This window comes from Balaenoptera borealis (genome assembly GCF_965194805.1).
Source record: "Balaenoptera borealis genome assembly, chromosome: 4".
NCBI classification, from domain to species: domain Eukaryota; kingdom Metazoa; phylum Chordata; class Mammalia; order Artiodactyla; family Balaenopteridae; genus Balaenoptera; species Balaenoptera borealis.
In genome coordinates, this window is record NC_138861.1 from 10072364 (window position 1) to 10091659 (window position 19296).

The following is a 19296-nucleotide window of genomic DNA, read 5'->3' on the forward strand; positions in this document are numbered from 1 at the left end:
TCTCTTTTTTTTTTTTTTTTGAATTTTATTTCATTGTATTTATTTATAGATTTTTTGAATTTTTGAGTTTTATTTATTTTTTATACAGCAGGTTCTTATTAGTCATCCATTTTATACACATCAGTGTATACACGTCCATCCCAATCTCCCAATTCATCCCACCACCATCACCCCCATCCCCGCTGCTTCCCCCCCTTGGTATCCATACTTTTGTTCTGTACATCTGTGTCTCTATCCAAGTCTCTTTTAAATATTCTTTTCCTGCTTATACCACAGGATGGTGTCAAGGAGACTCAGGGACCCCTGGTTTTTTTGTTTCTTTTTTGATTCCTCCTTACTTTGTGACCACAGCATTCTTTATCACCTATATTTTGGTCTCTTCAAGTCAAAGAACTATTATACTTGGAGGGAACTAGGGAGCATCTCATTCTAATTCAATCCCTCTACCCAGCTAGTTCCACCCGTGCCCTTCTGATGACCACCTTTCGATCTCTAGGGAGTTGGAGGGGGGTGGTGAGTGTGCTTGTCAGGGAAGGGGAGTAAAGTTTTTAAGCAGGGAGGGGTGGGATTGCTTCACCTTCCATCTCTTTTGCATCTTCCCTACAGTGAGAAGGTCAACAGGAAACTAGCACCACCTGTGGACACAGCCAAGAGCATCACATTCACTTTACAGGGGATCCTGGCTGGAGATGTGTTTAGAAGTCACGGGACAGAATCCTCATGCCTGTTACAATATTTAAGTTGTATTAATAGGCCAACTGCTCTCCTTAAAAAAAAAAAAAGTTTATCCCTTACCTCCACACGTGGTCAATCACCAGACTGTGTTGATTTCATCTCAGAAAGAGTCAAGTCTTCTGAATCTGATCTTTCCTTTCCATTTCCATTGCCTTAGTCTTTCATAGGGGCAGTACTCTTTTCCCCTGCCATCCAGAGCAGTTTATCCTTAATACTCCCACCAGATTTATCCCCCTAACCTAAAAGCCTCCCTGCTTCCCCTTCGTCTCTGGGGTAAAATCCAGATGTCTGCACCTGGCACACAAGAGTCCTCCCAATCTCAGGGCAGTGAGCCTCTGTCGACCTCTCACTGCACTTTCATAACTCTGTCTGTACGTGCTGTTCCCTCTATCTTAAATGCTTCCGCCACCTCTCTCTGTCTGGTAAATACTTCATCTCTCAGCTCAAATGTCATCTAATCTGGGACGCCATCTCCATCACCCTGGAGAGGGGAGCGGCTTCTCCCTCCAGGCTCCCGGACACTGTTCACAGCCACGAGGCAGTGCTTAGCGCACGACGCCAAAATTCCTGAGTTCCGATGCTTGCCCCACCTCCTGGATTTGTCTTTATCTTTGCCCCACCAGCACCCAGCAAGGTACATTCCGGGTGCTCAGTCAGTGGCTGTGGAATAAAACCAGCATCATCAAGACCCTGCTGAGTGCTGACACTACCGTGCGATTACATATTTTTAAAACATACACTGTTTATAATTTGTAAAATTAATTTTGCCAGCTGGAAGCATTCTCAGAGAGCTGTATGTTGATTAGTTTAAGTTACCTTCTTCCCTGCGATTCCGAACTTAATGGAAGTGCAACTGTGCCATGGGTTTTCTCCCACCCTTATTTCGAAAAGAAAATTAATTTTCTCCCACTGCACAGAGGGGGAGCTCTGCCATTGTGCCAGTAATATAAACCCTGTACTTTCTGTAGGGTACAGTGAGCCCAGAAAAGGATTTGTTCAGGCAAGGCAATGTTTGAATATGGCCTTGCCACACACTCTATCTGTTTGTTCTGGCTTGAGAGCAGGAAAAGAAAATTTTTTTACTTCATTGCAAACCCAAAGGTTTGGGTGGAGCTTAAAGAAATTTTTGGTTTAGTCACAAAACTATTTTCAATGTAGCTGGAAGCTCTGATTTGTTTTTGAGATTCTTGTTCAGCAAACTGATGTTTATCATTATTATAGACATAGCAATATCGCCTTAGGGAGGCAGTAGTTTAGAATGTAAAAACACAGTAACTTTCTTTTTGAGGGCGTTGATATTAGTGGATAAGAGGATATTTTTAGAACATTAGCAAATCAGTTAAAATGCTTTCTAATCTTTAGATACTGAAACAAATGCAAAAGAATAGGGGGTTACCTGCAGAAGGGAAGAAGGAAACAGGAAATTGTTTTTTTACTAACTTCTTTCAATTATTACCTTTATTATAACATTCTTAATGGCTCGTTAATATAGTTTTTATTTAACAGGTATATAATTTCCCCGGTCGTTAACTCTGAATGCGGATTTCTTGAGGCACACGAAACTGTGCAGAAAGCAATGCGAATTCGCCTGTCACCTTCCAGCCAGTGAACTCTCCCTCTGCCAGAGGAAGGCTCCGCACAGAAAGATGAGTCAAGGACTTGTACCTGCACTGCCGTGATTTTACACCGGTTTGCAGGAGGACGAGTGACCGGCGAGTGTACAAAGGTTGATGTCCACCCAGGCTCGAGCTCCGTGAGCTTCCAAAACCAGGGCCAGAGCTCACTCAGCCTTTTTTGAGTGTCTACTACTTATCAGAGCTTATGATAGGGGCTGGAGATACGCAGGCTATTAAGATATGGGCTCAACCTTCCCAGAATTTATAGGCCAGCCGAGAAACAGAAACTTGACATTTGACCATTATCATAAAAAAAAAGGGATCCAGAGCTACCAGGTACTGAGAGCTCGCCCTAATAAGCCAGGCCTTGGGCTGAGAGCTTCATGTACGTTATCTCACTCTATCCTCAGTGACATCTTTGGAGGAAGGTATTACTCACCAGATTTTTCAGATAAGAAAAGTACGTTTTAGAAAGGTTATAAGCAACTGGTGGAAGGTCACAGAGCCAGGCGGGGCTGAGATTCACATCCTGAATCTCAGGTCTGTGGAAGCCAGAGCTCCAGACCTTAAAGTCAGAAGTTCGGTGCAGACCCGCAGGTTAGGGGAGCTTAGGGGACGTAAGTGACACTGGGAGTGAATTGTGCGGGTCACACTGGCATTATTAGGACAAAGATAATGAATGGACAGGAGAAAAGTTCTCCAACAAAGGCAGAGGATGTGTGAAGGCGTGAGGAGGCACGGCAGGGAGCCCAGCGCTGTGGACACAGCAGGTGTGTGCCAGGCGGCGGCACTAGAGGAACTGAGAAAGACACAGAGACAGACAGACAGACACACACGCACACAGAGGCAGGCACTTGAGTTTTCGCCAAGTCAAGGCGTTGAAAATGAAGGAGAGTCCCTTACAAAAACACAGCATAGTTTATCAATGGTCTCCTCTGGCTGGCTTTTGGTTCCTAATTATAGTTTCAGGGGCTATTTTAACCTAGACAGCAAAGTTACATTTCTTCCCATCGTCATTTTGCTGGCAGCAAAAATACTGAGGTATCATCTTAAGCTTTTCCTGAACCCTTCTTAACTTTTTCTAGTGTGTTGGTTCCATTCAATGTGATCTGAGAAAAGCAGTTCAGTTCTTCATTTTTATTTCTATGACGTTCAAGTGTTCTGATTTTTATTCTTATATTTGATGAGAAGATACCATGTTTTCCTGACCCCAAACCTTAAAAGGTTTTCATAAAATGTGTCCTGTGTCTCTTCCCTCTCCCCTTACCCAGTATTTTTATTTCTTTTACTGGGGTCACTTACTTTAAAAAAATCAACTTCTAGGGCTTCCTACTATTTCTTTTTACTACCCTCATCCCCACTATTTCCCATCAATATATCTTTTCTATGCAAGAAATAAAATCAGTTTCCACGTCTGGCTTCTTGATGATCTGTTATAATGTAGTATCTAGAAAAGGCAAGTCTATAGAGACTGAAAGTAGATTAGCGGTTGCCTAGAGGTGGGATAGGGGGCTTGAGGGTTGCTGTGGTCAGTTTGGGCTGCTATAACAAGATACCAGATTGGGCAGCTTCAACAACAGAAACATTTACTTCTCACAGTTCCAAAGATTGGAAGTCTGAGGTCAGGGTGCCAGCACGGCAGGTTCTGGTGAGAGCTCTCCCTGGCTTGCAGACTTCCACCTTCTTGCTGTACCTCCACGTGGATGGGGGTGGGTGGGGAGACTGTGCTCTGGTCCCTTCATCTCCTTGTACGGGCACCAATCCTATCTTGGGAGCTCCACCTCCATGGCCCTCATCCAAACCTAGTTACCTCCCAAAGGTCCCACCTCCAGATACCACCACACTGGGGATTAAAGCTTCAGCATATGAATTTTGAGGGGCACAAACATTCAGCCCACAGTAGGGATTGAGAGCTAAAGAGCACAGGGTTTCTTTTTGGGTGACAAAAATATTCTAAAATTGACTGTTAGCGATGGTTGCATAACCTTGTGAATATACTAATAACCACTGAATTGTATACTTTAAGTAGGTGAAGTGCACGGTATGTAAATTATATCAATAAAGCTATTACTAAAAAAGTTATTTCTGGTTCTTGTTAAGGGAAGAAAAAATAGTGCTTTTAAAAGGTTTCATATAGTACGAACTATTTTTTGGCAGTTCATTCTATCATCACATAAATATATAAGTATTATAGGAAAAACAGGGTAAAAGGTTTTGAGAGTTTCAAGAAATTTGATTCTATGGTATTTGCAGTGGCGCTTCCCACAAATCACGCTTTAGGTCGCTTTCTACTATTCACCCAATACAATGCAATGGTAGACCATCACCTTAAGTGTAAAGCACTCTTGCTTCAAGAAATTGAAAGACAATGCAAGTGTAAGAGTAACAAAATCAAAAGAAAAGCAATAGGCTACTACTCTTTACATTTGAATAGTTATCATTTACAAAGAACTATAATATTCTTTAACTACAAAATTTCTCCTCTAAGTAAGTGTGGTAGGTATTATCATCGCATTTTATAGGTGAGGAAAATGACCTGCCCAAATTCACGTGGCTAATTAGCTGTCGTGTCTGGATACATTTCGTGACGGCAAGTTTACTATCTTTCCATTGCTTTCCCCACTGTTTAGTGCTGACTCTCTAACGCCTCTCTTTCAGTTTTTCAGTGGCTTAGACAGGGTGATCTCTGTAAAATTGAAGAATACCCGCACCTTAGTTCATACTATCTTCTTTATCTGGAGTAATTAGCAAATATTTAAACTCCAGAGGTACTGCAACCATCACATGAGAGTAGAGCCCACAGAGGTCTGTCTTGTTCTCAATGATTCTTGTTACTACCAAATACAGACCACACTGGTGATGAAGTCCAAGTTCAGATATTCAACCCCAGAAGGGTTAACCCAGACTTGAGGCGAGGCAGCTTTTAACCCCCTCTTAGACTGTGTTTGTGGAGGAGGAGGGCGGGGAGTGCAGGAAGTGCTATCAGAGTGTCAACAAGTTCGGAATAACACGGGTTGAAGAGATAAATTAACTGAAGGAGTCACCACCACAAGCAGTAGAGGGCTCTCTAACATCACCCAGAAGACTCACAAGCAGGACCATCATTGCCTGGGCTGTTCCCTGGTTAAATCCCACATCATGCCCATGTTCCCAGTGTTTACTTGTTTGCTAAAGGACATTCTAAACACCAGTGCTTAGAAAAGACCAGATGAATTCTGCTGATAAGAAGATTCAGTGAAATTTTCCCATGCTGGATCACTAATACATGTTAACTAATCCTGTTGCTATAAACCTTCTTCAAGAGCCATTGCAATTTAGAAGTATGGTGTGTTTCACCATCATAAAATGAATATTCAATAACGTATGTTGAACACCATAATTTGCTAGGTAAAGTAATGAAAAAGAGAGTTACACTGACATTGTTAATCTCAGTTTCCCACTTTGATAAATAAACCAAGGGAAAAAAGGGATGCTAACCCTGTGAAAACAGATGTCAATGCATTAAAACCAAAGGAATCTAGATTAATCACTAGTGCTCTTAATGTCATGCATCCATCATTAGTCTTTGTGGATATAAGATGAGTTAGTGACTATTTGAAAGTTAATCTAGCAAATCAAACTCCTGCTGTGAAGTTGAGAGTTCTGTCATAGACATAAGAGTGAGTGAAGACTTTATTGCTTAGCCTACTGAAGTCTTTCTCTACAGAAAATGGAGATCCTTACCTACGGATCTGTAATATCTAAGGGAAAACAAGCCAATGGCATATGAATCATGCAAAGAGTCTGAGGTATAAGTAAAGCCTAGAGTCTGATAAAACATACTATCTCTTTAGTGACAGAAGGTAAATTTAATACCAGAGAAGAAAACTTTTATTTCAATTCTTAATATAGTTTCTCTACTTATTTATGACATTATTTTATTTCTTTGGAAGAACTTTTTCAGTTGGCAAGAATATCCATATAATGTTATACAGTGCAAATATTTTAGTATTTCTAAAAATGTTTGGGAAAATTTAACCATCTCAAAAGACATATAAGATCCATCGTTAATTTAAGCCATTTGAAGTGAACTTTAAGAACTGAGTCCCTCACTCTACAGAGGGTCACATTTTCAACATTCAGCCTCTGCAGTTTTTCTAAAAGATGATGAGTTTCTGCATAGTTACTCCCACCCTGGAAAGTCTGCAAATTACATTAAGTTGTAAACAGATAGCAAAATACATTAAAGCGAACCCAGGTATTTATTTCAGTCTTAGCCTCTGACCTCATCTGTTAGTCTCATCTTAGTTACAGATAAGCAGTAACAGATTTATCTTCCAGATACTTTCACAACATGCTAAGAAAGGCTAAAAAGTCACTCATGGGAATTATAAGCTAAGTAGACACTGAGATGCAAACATGCCATCTAATAAGATCATATGCTTATATGAGGTTACATAGGGTAATATTATCCACGCAGGTGCATCTCTACTATTATGCTAATTATACTCTCCATTACTGGATTCAAGACAGTAATGTAACTGTAACGGTCTGGTAATGTGTCTGCATCCTTACTAGCATGTGACCTCTCTGAAGCAGAGTTGTGTCTTAATTTACTGGCAGTATAGGGTAGTGTTTGGTCATAAAGAAAATATTAAAAAACACTGTAAGTATGCTTTGTTCTAATAGGTAACACCGACCGTCTAGTAAATGAAAGCATCAATTATGACAAAGACACCTCACCTAAGGTCCTGATATTAAATATGTTATTTGGGGATGTTGAGTAGTATAGCGTTAGCATCTTACATCTTACATCTTGACACCTGCTGTCAATGGCTTTATACAAGCTATAGTCATTAACCAGAGTTTAGATCAGTGTTTCTCTGTGTGGACCATTTGTACCAGATTCGCTTTCAGGAAGCTCGTTAAAATGTTGATACTTTCCCTGTCACACCCAGATTCAGATTCGGTAAGTCTAGGGAAGGAAGGCAGCAGGAAGAAGCTGATTTTTAAAAAATAAGGTCCCTAGGTAATTCTCATGCATCTAAAGAATGAGAGGCATTGGCCTCTCTGCTCAATACAAACATGAATGAGCATGAGTTTCTCTAACTGGTATTTAAAGCTATTCTTTCCCTCACCCCTCTTTTCATTCAGTTTCTAGCCCCTCAGTGCTCTTAAAGAGAATGGAGCAAAGCATTCATCCCATCAGCCGGCATGTGCACCACGAGGCTCTGCAACTTTCCTGTTCCGGGCGGGATAACAGTGCGGGCAGTTGGCAACAGTCATCTTTACTAGAGGGTCACAGAAATCCTTAGCCAAAAATATTGAATTGGGCTCGGAAGAAGCAATTATACATAGGAACAGGAAAGTTTTCTGCATAAGCACTTAAATTCACAAGAGGTCCATAACGAAGTGAACAACACAAACCTACCTGTTCCTTGCCTTCAAGAAGTACATAATCACAGGCAGGCACAGGCTGGAAGTGAGGATTGCAGGGTAATCAATCAAATTAAACTCTCAGAAACAGGGAGACAGTGAATGCACTGATCGGCAGTCTTGAACGCAAAGTCAAATTATTCCTCTTACGTAGGCTTATTAGTAAGGACTAATAGTGCAAAATAATTTTGCAGGAAATTACGCTGATTCTATTTTAGCTTTCATCAACTTAACTCTCTAAACAATATTTTAGCTGAATAAAGATCTGTTTGCTTCTTAACAGTGATTATATCACTGAGCAGCTTATTACAGAGTTCAGTAAGAGCCAATATGCTTATCTAGAAAGAACTTGCTTAAGACACTTAAGACCTGACACCATTATAAGATAAAACAAGGTCCCAACTTTAAAGTTGGAAACCAAATCAAGACTCCAAAAAGTGTACATTAGTTTTTAGTCTCTTGCAAGTTTTAAGCATGTGGACATTTCCACTGAATTAATATAGACAAATTTCAGATCTATCCATAAATCACTCTGTGCTACCTTGGGTTCTCAATTTTAGAAAAGGAATTCTAGGGACACCCCCATCAAGCTCCCATGACAGTGCACTTGTCATTACAGTGAAAGGAAAACAACTACACCGTTTTATCTCACAGGGTACATCTGCAGGAACCATTTTCCAAACGAACACTCAATTTTTGTTTACCTTATTTTCATGTTGAAACATGAACATCCAGTAAAATATGGGTGGCATGGTTTTTAAAAATAAAATTCACTTTTTTGTCTAGGTTTTATTCAATCTTATAGATAAACCACGTTCACCATTTGACTTTTCAAATCACTTCCACTAACAGTTTTCTTAAAGGAAGCGTTTACATGGAATCAAATGCCACTGCATGTAGAGCAGGTGCGGCTGAAATAGGATAATATGATTGGCAAAAGTAATTCTAAAAATCCTAAAACATGACCTTGGGCAACTCAGACTTCCTTCAAGCCTCAGTTTTCCTGCTGTGAAACTGGTGGGCTGGACTCCATCACCACGGAGGTGACTTCCAGCTTCAACATTCCGGGACACCTTATTCACGTATTAGCTCACCAGCAGTGTTCTTTTTAACAAGCCCTTTGTTTAAATTTACCTTTTTCTGCACTGGTATAACTCCTCCACCTCACCCTCCACGATCCATATTACAATCATTAATGAACAAAACAGCGCCTTGAGCTTAATCATTCTTACAGAGCAGTGTTTTTGTTCAAAGATGTCATCTGTGTAATAAACCTATCTAGAAATTATTCATGGGGAAATAATAACCTTCACGTTTATGTCCACGTATTATAAAGCACTTATTGATAGAAAATCCTTGCCTAGATCTGAACTCCAGCAGAGAAGCCTCCTAAGATGCATTTTTAAGAGGTCTTTTCGCCTGTCGACATCCTTCAAAACGAGCTTAGAGCTCACCGCAGCTCCACAACATTGCTAAGAAGCTGACTCAGTTTTATTTTAAACCCGCTCGATACATTCTTCACTTTCTGTTTTTCTTCACATGTCAAAGCCGCTTTCTTATATTTATTTTCATTCGAGGAAGGCAATAACTGAACAGACGAATCAAGTGAAGAAGATGAGAAGCTGGGCAGAAGTGTCAGCAAGAGAAGCGGTCAAATATCTACACTCCTCCGGTCTCGGGGAAGCACGTTACGTCCAAGGAACTCTACACCGTTTGCAGCACATGACTGAAAGATGCCAAGTCCTGGCAAAGAAGTCACACGGTTTTGGAACATTCAGAAAAACACAGAAGAGAAGAACAGAACCAAGTAGGAAAGCACACTACCTTTGCAGGGGCATGATTTCACAAGCCATCCTTGTCTGGAGATTTGCAAGGGACCCTCACAACTGTGTCTTCGGCGCCCAGCAGGGCGTCTGTACGGGGTGGAGGGGGGCCAGGCTGCTCTCAGCGGCTGGGCTGGGCTGGGCTGGGGGCCGCGAGGCTGCAGCTCGCCGCCGCCGCCGCCGGAGAAGCAAGTTGCTCTGCCGCCAGCCGGCGTCCTGGCGGTTCGCAGCCTCCGAACTTCCCCGGGCGGAGCTACAGGGCTGCTCGCTCGCTGCCTCTGCACATTTCCCCCCCGCAGTCCACTCTGACCTTTGTTCCAGGGAAGCAGCTGAGCCCGCCAGCCAATCAGAGGAGCAGCTGCCGCAGGGCTTAAAGGCGCGGCTGCTTCTGCTGCTGCAGCCTCTCGGCGGCGGGCTCGCCTAATTCTGGTAACGCGAAACTCTCCTCCGAGCCCTTCCACGGACGGGCTTGTCCGTCTGCGGAAAGCAACCAATAACTGCAGCAAGAGCAAAGGGTCCCTCAACTTCTCAACGTTTCGGAGGACGGCCAACAAGGAAATCCATTTGTCAAGGAAAGACACTGCCTCCGAAACGAAAGGTTTCTGTGACACAAGGCGTGAGCTATGCTCAGTGTCCTTTCTTCCTTAAAAAAAAAAAAAAAAACACACACACAAAAATCAAACCACTAGCATTGGAAGGCGTGACACTTTTCTAGAAGGCACACAGGCATTCTTCTAGACTCCTGCCCTACCCATATTTATTTCCTGCTGATGTCTGTTTACATTGCGGTGGTTACTGGTCACTGGGGACATCTCCCAAGGCACATAGCTCTCGTTTCTGGGGAGGACACACGTCCTAAGACAGCCCACCGTCTCAAGGGATCAAAACGGCTATTCCCACGGAAGTATTTCAACTGATTATTTCTGTTTATCCTTATAAAGTTGAATGTGTTTATTTAAAGAGTCATTTTCCTCTAAGAACATCACCAGCATGTTTTTGGTTGGTTATTTATTTATAGATTTTTTTTTTTTTGCAGGTAACACCAAATCAATTTCTCGTAAGGTCTGCTAAAATGCCTGTTAATTATCCAGCTCTCCCTTAGTTTCCTCTTCAGTGTGGAATACTAAAGTGTTATTTTAGGAACATAATTGTTCATTCACAGGTTTCAAACGTTGCAACAATAGTAAAAATATATTTTAATAAGATTTCTTTCATATCATAGGATTTGCCGAGAGTTACACCAAAGTCCAGAGAACAGCTTTTAGTAGAAGAAAGGGCAGAAAGCTAGAGTCCATGACGTTCAGCAACAGAGCGGGGGTGGGGCGGGGGGCTTCCCTGGTGGTGCAGTGGTTGAGAGTCTGCCTGCCAGTGCAGGGGACACGGGTTCGAGCCCTGGTCTGGGAAGATCCCACATGCCGCGGAGCGACTAGGCCTGTGAGCCACAACTACTGAGCCTGCGCGTCTGGAGCTTGTGCTCCGCAACAAGAGAGGCCACGATAGTGAGAGGCCCGCGCACCGCGATGAAGAGTGGCCCCCGCTTGCCGCAACTAGAGAAAGCCCTCGCGCAGAAACGAAGACCCAACACAGCCATAAATAAATAAATAAATTAAAAAAAAAAAAAAAAAAAGAAACAGAGGGGGCTGGTACGACCAAAAAAGTATCCTTCTCCCCTGTATTTTTTCCCAGATTTCTTACAGATCACTCATAATTCTGAATTTAGAACACGAAGTCCTTTTGTAAGCGTCTGCTCTCCTTTGCTATATAAAAATATTTCATTGTCTGACTAAATCCTCCATCATATTTATGAAAATGGATTAGTCATCCTGAAACTTATGTTCAGACATTATGACAGAATATCAGTAACTAAAATCAGCCTTTTAAAACACTGGAAGTTGAGTCCAGAACTTACTTTAAGTTGTCAATATAGTCTTTGTTTTGATTCTAGATTTAGAAATACTAATTGGATTCTCCAGTAACAGTAACTTAATTCTATATATTTGCTTAAGTTTTTTATCTTTCAAAAATGCAACTTTACATCTTGCTTAACACTTCAATTAACTTCTTGAGTTAGGAAATCACTATTATATATCATAATATCTATTTTATTGATGAGTAAACTCGGTACTAGAAAATTAAGTAATTTGTTCAAATTCACATGGAAAGTTAGTGGCAGAACAGAAACTGGATTCAGAATTTCTCAGGTCTGCTTCAGAACTCTGCTACATACCATAGTGCTTACTCTATTCTACATGAGTTTTTAAAATATTTCACAACAAGTATTTTTAGAAATAGTTACAATTCAAATGACAGAAATAATATTTTGTCTTTTCTAATTTTATGCACACATCAATACTACATGGCTAAAATAGACATATGAGTTCAACAATAAAGGACCCAGCACTTCAGAAATATGTTAAACCAAACTATAATTTACATTCAATACATACTAGCGGTAAAATACTGATGAACAGGGGCACTCAAATTTAAAATCTGATTCCACATATATTTCCTGATAATTTAAGTCTTGCTATCAACATCCCTCGAACATGCCATACTAGTAGTTAGATGTCAGTGGTCATTTCTGAAAATCACCTAACACTAGAACTCAGTAATTAGCTGCCTTTTCAAGTCTCTATTATTTATTTATCACAATTCCTCCTTTTTCTGGTTTTTGGTCGATTTTGGGGGCATGACTTGATGATCATTTTTGAATTTGTACCTGGACCGGAGCTCCTCCTCTCAACTACACCCCCTGCCAGAGTCCTCAATCACTGGAATAGCTTTATTACTCTGTGTCCCACATCCTCACGTCAGTTCTTCACCGTCAGGCAGCAGGAGTACCACTCCTTGAACCCTGCTGGTTCCAGCTTCTCAAACTCTGATACCCTGCCTGCATTTCCTCCGCACGAGCCCCCGGATGTGCATCCCTCAGAACCGTCCTGCCCCTGCCTCCCCCGTTCCTCCTCCTTCTCCTTAGCTACTCAGCTCCGACTGTCCGTGTCTGCAGAGGACAACCTGCACCCAGACCAGCTAACGTGCAGCTTTAAAAAAGGCGCATTCCTGGCTTTCCTCAGCATTTAATTATTTCTAAAAACAGGTTCACTAGCATCCTCTGCTACTTCACCCCGTATGCATCCTGTGAGCTGCATGCCCTACTAAAACACTAAAAGCCTCCAAACTTCTAAACGCTAAAACACTGCAAAAGGAAGTCACAGAACCCTGGCAACGGGGCAGATTAAAATTTCCTGTTATTTCATCTTGGCCTGAACCTCAGTACTCCGGGGCAAACTCTGTAGTTGTCTTTGACTGATTTTTGACTACTTTCCCACAGAAACTATTGCTGACCTTCTCCAATGGCACAAATCTGAATCTCTCTCGGTCACTAATTACCCTGCCTCCTAAATTTACTAAGAAAGTCAAGATCAGCAAATATGAGTGAGTGCCTTTGATCGTCTTTGCATTAGGGGTTGAAGTACCACCACCGCCCCCCGGCCCCCTCCAAACACACACACCTTTGCCTCCTTCTTTTTGACTTCTTCCTAGTCTAGGGGAACATGTCCCCACTCACGGGGCTCAAATTTCTTACCCAGGTATTGGATCTCATCATTTTATCCTTCCTCAGGAAGAAGCCTCATGTCTCCTCCATCTTAAATCTGTCCCCCTTCCGACAGGCACCCGAATAAGTGCCCCCCAGCCTTGAAAGCTTTTCCTCGGCAGTCTTACCCTCTGGTGACGCAGCGCCATTCCCCTCCCCTTCCCACTGACAGGCTCCCCAAAGTCCACCTCTGCGGCTCCCACTGCCTCAGAAATTACTCCTCTGCCCCATGTCAATGGACTTCAGACTTCACCACGTTTCTGAAACTGCTTTTAAGGCCACCAATGCTCTTTTGGTCACTAAATCTAAACGCTTCGTCTTAGATGCCTTTTTACTCTCAACTTTTCATTAACACCCACCTTCAGTTTTCTGAAAGTCTTTGGCTCTCTGTGATCTTTCCCGGGAATTCTCCAAGTGTCCCCAGTCACTCCATCCTCCTTTTATCTCATCTGTCTTTCCTCCTGTCTTACGCCCTTCCTGCCTCACCTTCCAGCCCCACATCTTTCAATACAGGCATTCTACTAGGGCTTAATAAACTGCGCTCTGGAATTATGCTCCTAGGGATTGGTTTCTGACTCTGCCACAGACAGGCAGCATAAACTTGGGCAAGCTGTTTAAAAGCTCTGAAATGGCTCTGAGGAATAAATGGAATCATGCATGTAAAACACATAGGATAATTCCTGGCAAGTAAGTGCTCAATAATTATTAGTATTATCGCCCTAATCAACACTTTCAAAGCCTCATATTATCTGATTCTTAAAATTCTCCTCCTCCTGGCCCCTCTTGTTAATGATGTTATTATTCTCTTTATGAATCAGATTCAAAGCATAAGTCATCTTTACTCCTCCCTTTCCTCTCCTTAACCAAATCTGTTGATTGACCTGTCATGTCTCTTTAATCAGTAGGCCTTGGTCATCTGCAGTATCATGATAACCTTCAAAACGACCTTTCTGCCTCTATTCACTCTATCCCCAGTGAATACATTTCACTATTAGAGTGAATTTTCTACTGTGGTTGTGATCTGGTCACTCACTCCTCTTCTCGAAAGCTTCTACAGCTCTCAGCTACCTCTTAAATGAACCCCAGTGTCCCTCTCCAGTTCAGCTGCTTATACCTCCCCTCAGGAAGCCACTCCAGATGTACCTGGACACTATTTTCAAATCTGCTCTGAACTTTTCTACCCCAAACATTTACCTTTTGTCTAGAGTATTTTCCCATTCCATTTTCTCCTGGCAAAATTCTATGTATACTCAGGCTTAGGCCAGGTGGAACAAATCTCTTGCCCCTTTTAACTCAGATAGCCCTTTGCATCGCTTACAATATTTATCTTTTTTTCCCAGCACACCATTTTATTATTATTTGAATCTAAATATTATCTCCCTATTAGAACGTAAGTTCTCCAGGACAAGAATTGTATTTTTCCTGCAGCCGTTACACAGAACAGACACTCAATAAGTGCTGATTGAATGAATTGATACGTCAATCACTCTTCACCAGAGACTGAAGCATAGTTCCTTTAATTAGATTTTAACTTATCAAGCAATATTTCTACCCACTTTTTAATATTTCCCATTGTAGGCCTACACTAAAGATAAAGTAGACACTTCTTGGAGTTTCAAATGAAGGATAATGATAACCAACAATTGAGTAAAGAAATAAACTCTTGGGGTTATACATTGATGTGCAACCACAGAGATGCAAAAAGTTAAGATTCTATCCAAAACTTTCAAAATCTTTTAAGCATTTTACATTATCCAATTTCTCCTAGTGTGTTTATTTCCTTTTCTACACTTCAGCTGGCTTGCAGACTTCTAATTTTCTTACATAACTTCTTCAGCAGATTCCAAGTGTTTGGCAATATGAGTTTGCACTTGTGCTATCAAGAGCAGCAACTGCTCCAAAAATGATGTGGTTTCATTTGTTTTAATTTCAACATCAATTTGAAGCAACCAAAGAACCAAGACCATTTCTTGGCCACATTAATTTGTTTTCATATATTGTTTTAACATCAGATCAATTTGTTTCCTAAGAAAAAATATGTTGCAATAATTTCTTTCTTACAAGTTTGGTAAGAAGGTGCTTCTCAGGCAAGGTTTCTTCCTCATATTTTTTTTATCAATCTTTATAAATTGCACTAAGGAGCAAAACCTTCCACAAGATGCTCGCATAGTATTCATAAATGGTAATGAATAAATCTGACAGGATTTTCATAATCACAAAGGCAGGATTTTCAGGGCACATATAATTTAGATATCCTGGTACTGCTGCAAAGGATCCTGACTAAACTTGCTCTCTGGCAATCTGGGTGAGAACACTAGTGAATTTCAGGGCTCATCAGCGGACTTCATCATCACTGACAGTAGCAAATGTCAAAAATAAAAGAGTCGGGGGGAGAAGGAACTGAAAGGGTGGTATATGTAAGGCAACTGGCACTTATTGAGAAGTTATGCTGCGTTCATTTTCATAGATGTGGAAATGAAGAATTAACTTGAGCATGCAGCTAGTAAGTGTATGACACGAAGCCAGCATCTGAATGCCACAGCATTTCCACCATACGAAAGCTTTTAAAGATGGTAAAGTATTATACTCACCCATCGATAACACACATTATCAACTGGCTATAGGAAATAAAGAATCCTTTCTTTTGGTCTGAGTTTTACATTTTGATGAGTGCATATATATTAAATAAGGTCTATACAGTCTAATAGTGGCTGTCTGAACCAAAGATATACAGTGGACCAGAACAAACCTCTTTTGCTACTCTGAGCCAACAGTCAGAGAGTGTGTGTGTGTGTGTGTGTGTGTGTGTGTGTGTGTGTGTTGTGTGTCGTGTGTGTGCTGTGTAACGGTAGAAGCCAGCTGTAGTTGCAGTGGGGGAAGGAAGTGGTTGCCATGGGGTGTTGAAGGAAAGAGGAAGAAATAGAAAAGATGGAAAATCAAGTTTTCAATTGAATTCTTAATTGTATTCCTCTAAGAACATATGGAACTGACAGGTAGGCCGTCAGTTGTTTTTATGTAAAAAAACCCACAAACCTACAGTATTTCTTAACTCAAAGAATTATTATAAAACCTCATTAAAGATTTATTTTAGAAAGCAAAACAGTGACACTTAAACCAGGTTCATGCTAATAGGAATACGGAATTTCTAGTTAGGTAAACTATTTTTCTTCAGTCACAGCAGAAACAAAGAAGCTTGCTTTACTTAAGGCCCCGATAAAAATAACTAATAAAATTAACATAATTAACGTTTCCTCACTTATTTATTAGACTTATTTAGTGTATATTAGAAGACCACTGGAAAAAATCCCATGGGGATAGAAATTATATAATTGTTTTTCCAAAGACACATCTCTTTAATTCTAATGATGGAGCTTGCTTTTAAAACGGTGTATGCGGTTATTTCATTAAAACGTATCTGATTGGCCTTGGTGGGCCTACAATGGCACACAGGGTTCACTTACTCAGGTTCTAAAATCCCGTAGAGCCGCCGTTGGGGGCAGAGGAGAAGGCTGTAAAAAGTGAGGCAAGGCTGAAAGTCCTCCAGAGCTGAAGAGGCACTACTCAGGGTTCCCCTTTCCATCCCACTGACTCCTTGATTTCACTAACTGATTCCAGTGTTCCCAATATGAGTCAAAACCTTCGCCAGAAAGACTGAGTAATGATTTCAAATCAAAAGACAAGTAATTACAGTACATACTCACGGGGGATATGGCCAATATTTTATAAAAATTGTAAATGGAGTGTAATCATTAAAACTGTATAAAAATTAATAAAAAAGACAATTAGCTGTAATTTATGGCACATAAATACAGTTATATAGAAATTCAAACAGAGGCTCTATTTTTTCTTAAAAAAGTGAATTTCTTCTAACAACGGAGGGACTGCAAGTTCTTCATAAAAAATGGTTAAAAATAAATTCTTTGAAACAACTTACATAATTGTTCTCCAACTTTCTGGGACAGTGAAAAATCCACATTTTTGCCAGATGGAATCTCAGTTAGTGATCACTGCCAATAAATAAATGCTTGAGCACATTTTCCTGGAATGGGACTCCCTGGGCATGACTTTCTCCAAATCTCCCTCAGGAGCCCAGATAATAGTGTTTCTGTTCTCACAAAATAAGTCATGTCCCACACAACAGCTGCTACCACACCTGAGATCAGCTGCCTCAGACTGTCCCAGTGACCTTTCACCCTGTTAAATGGTATTTCCTGGCAGGGGAGAAGCAGGCTTCAGCGGGGCTTCCTTAGAGAAACGTCAAAACTGGTTAGTGTGCAATGGTAACCGATTGGTAATCACAGCTGACTCTGTATCCCTCAGACATAAAATAAACTTTTCAAATTTCTGAGATACGAAATACTTAGCATGAGCACAAAATCTCTCAATGGCAATACACTGGCTGATAAAATTAATTTACTTTAAAGTGGCATGCTTTGCTTTCAAGCAACTCAGTAAATGAATGAGCGAAAATATATTAAGAAGGAAAGTGAGAGGAAAGTGATTATTTGTATCACCAAAAATAGGTCACATTAAAAAAATCACACAAATACAAACAAATTAATATAACAAAGCAGAAACAGACTCACAGACATAGAAAACAAATTAGTGGTTACCTGTGGGGAGAGGGAAGGGGGAAGGGCATGATAGGGGTAGGGGATTAAGAGGTACAAACTGCTATGTATAAAATAAGCTATAAGGATATATTATTATACAGCACAGGGAATATAGTCACTATTTTACAATAACTTTAAATGGAGTATAACCTATAAAAATTTTGAATTGCTATGCTGTACACCTGAACTATATAACACTGTAAATCAACTATAGTTCAATAAAAAAATAAAATTAAAAGAATCACAGTAATGGTGCCTTAAAGTGTCAACATCTCTAGAACATTTTAAATGACTTGATTTAAAAAACCATTTTAAATTCAATGTTTCAGAGAATTGGACCCACTGCATTAAATAACTGCATATGTGTTAACATCTTCTTTCTCTAGTGCAATTCATGTGTAGATATTAGAATTCATAAATGAATCCGAAAACTTTTTCCACATTGAATTTTAGTGAGGAGATATACAAGTTGGACAAAGAAATTTCAAATAAATTAGGAAAAAAACTAGACTTATACATAAATTCATACGTAAAGCTAATAAAAGCAATGGTCCCCTCCAAATAGGCAATGCAGTTAATTCATTATTTAAATAGGTGAAAAAATACATTGAAAAGTGAATTATAATTCCATAATAAGTTTCCAAAATGCTGCTTCAGGAAGACAACACTGAAATGTAAGTCAATCTAATTTGAAGAGTCTGGAAACAACCTAGTGAAATATTTTTGGACAAATATGCGTACTGCTGGAAATAACATCAGCCTAGACTTCAAATCACTCTGTGTAGAATAGATAGATGGTAATGAGTTTGGCCAAACCGAGTGATAACTGAATGGATACTCTGTTACTAAGAGAAGCTTAAATGAAATAATATTGCCTCTCTTATCCTCAGTGAGTTCACTACCACCACCTATTCTTTTCCATTTCCTTCACCCCTCCCCCTAGTTAAAATTTTTATTACTTAACCTCTGGATGATAGCTTTCATATTAGGTTTGGTCTTTGGTCTTTCCCACCACAAATCCAAACTGTACAGAAGTGATCTTCCCAAAACGCTGCTTTAATAATATCAGAAAGCTCTGATTGCTCTTCATAGCTTAACAAAGTAAAATTCAAATTCTACACACACAAACAGGGCCCTTCTACTCCTCCATCTCCACACACAATATCACTCTCTCCTTCACTTGAACTGGAGGTCCAGGCAGGCTGAGCCGTGCTTGCCCACTGTCGGGCTCTGCTGCCCACTTGTTTCCTGTTCAGGCATTTCTCCTAGCTTGGAATCCTCCTCCCGAACACATACCCTCTCATCCAAACAAAACTCAGCCTTTCTGGGCTTCCCTGGCGGAACAGTGGTTAAGAATCCGCGTGCCAATGCAGGCGACATGGGTTCGAGCCTTGGTCTGGGAAGATCCCACATGCTGCGGAGCAACTAAGCCCGTGCGCCACAACTACCGAGCCTGCGCTCTAGAGCCCGTGAGCCACAACTACTGAGCCTGCGTGCTA

At 40.8% G+C, this 19296-nt stretch overlaps 1 protein-coding gene across 7 annotated transcripts in view; it reads right to left on the reverse strand.

Moving 5' to 3' along the window:
- Positions 1-19296, reverse strand: part of FAM13A (family with sequence similarity 13 member A) — a 365856-nt gene that overhangs the window by 93406 nt on the left and 253154 nt on the right. Inside the window, exons 1-2 of one of the 7 annotated variants that reach the window (XM_082391639.1) lie at positions 9591-10893; positions 7762-7806 (exon numbers count right to left, since the gene is read on the reverse strand). The exons of 4 other annotated variants lie outside the window; for them this stretch is intronic. In XM_082391639.1, the coding sequence (XP_082247765.1) occupies positions 7762-7806; positions 9591-9619 (74 nt within the window). In that variant the 5' untranslated portion in view covers positions 9620-10893. 2 more of the 7 variants (XM_082391640.1, XM_082391641.1) reach the window with 2 other exon arrangements.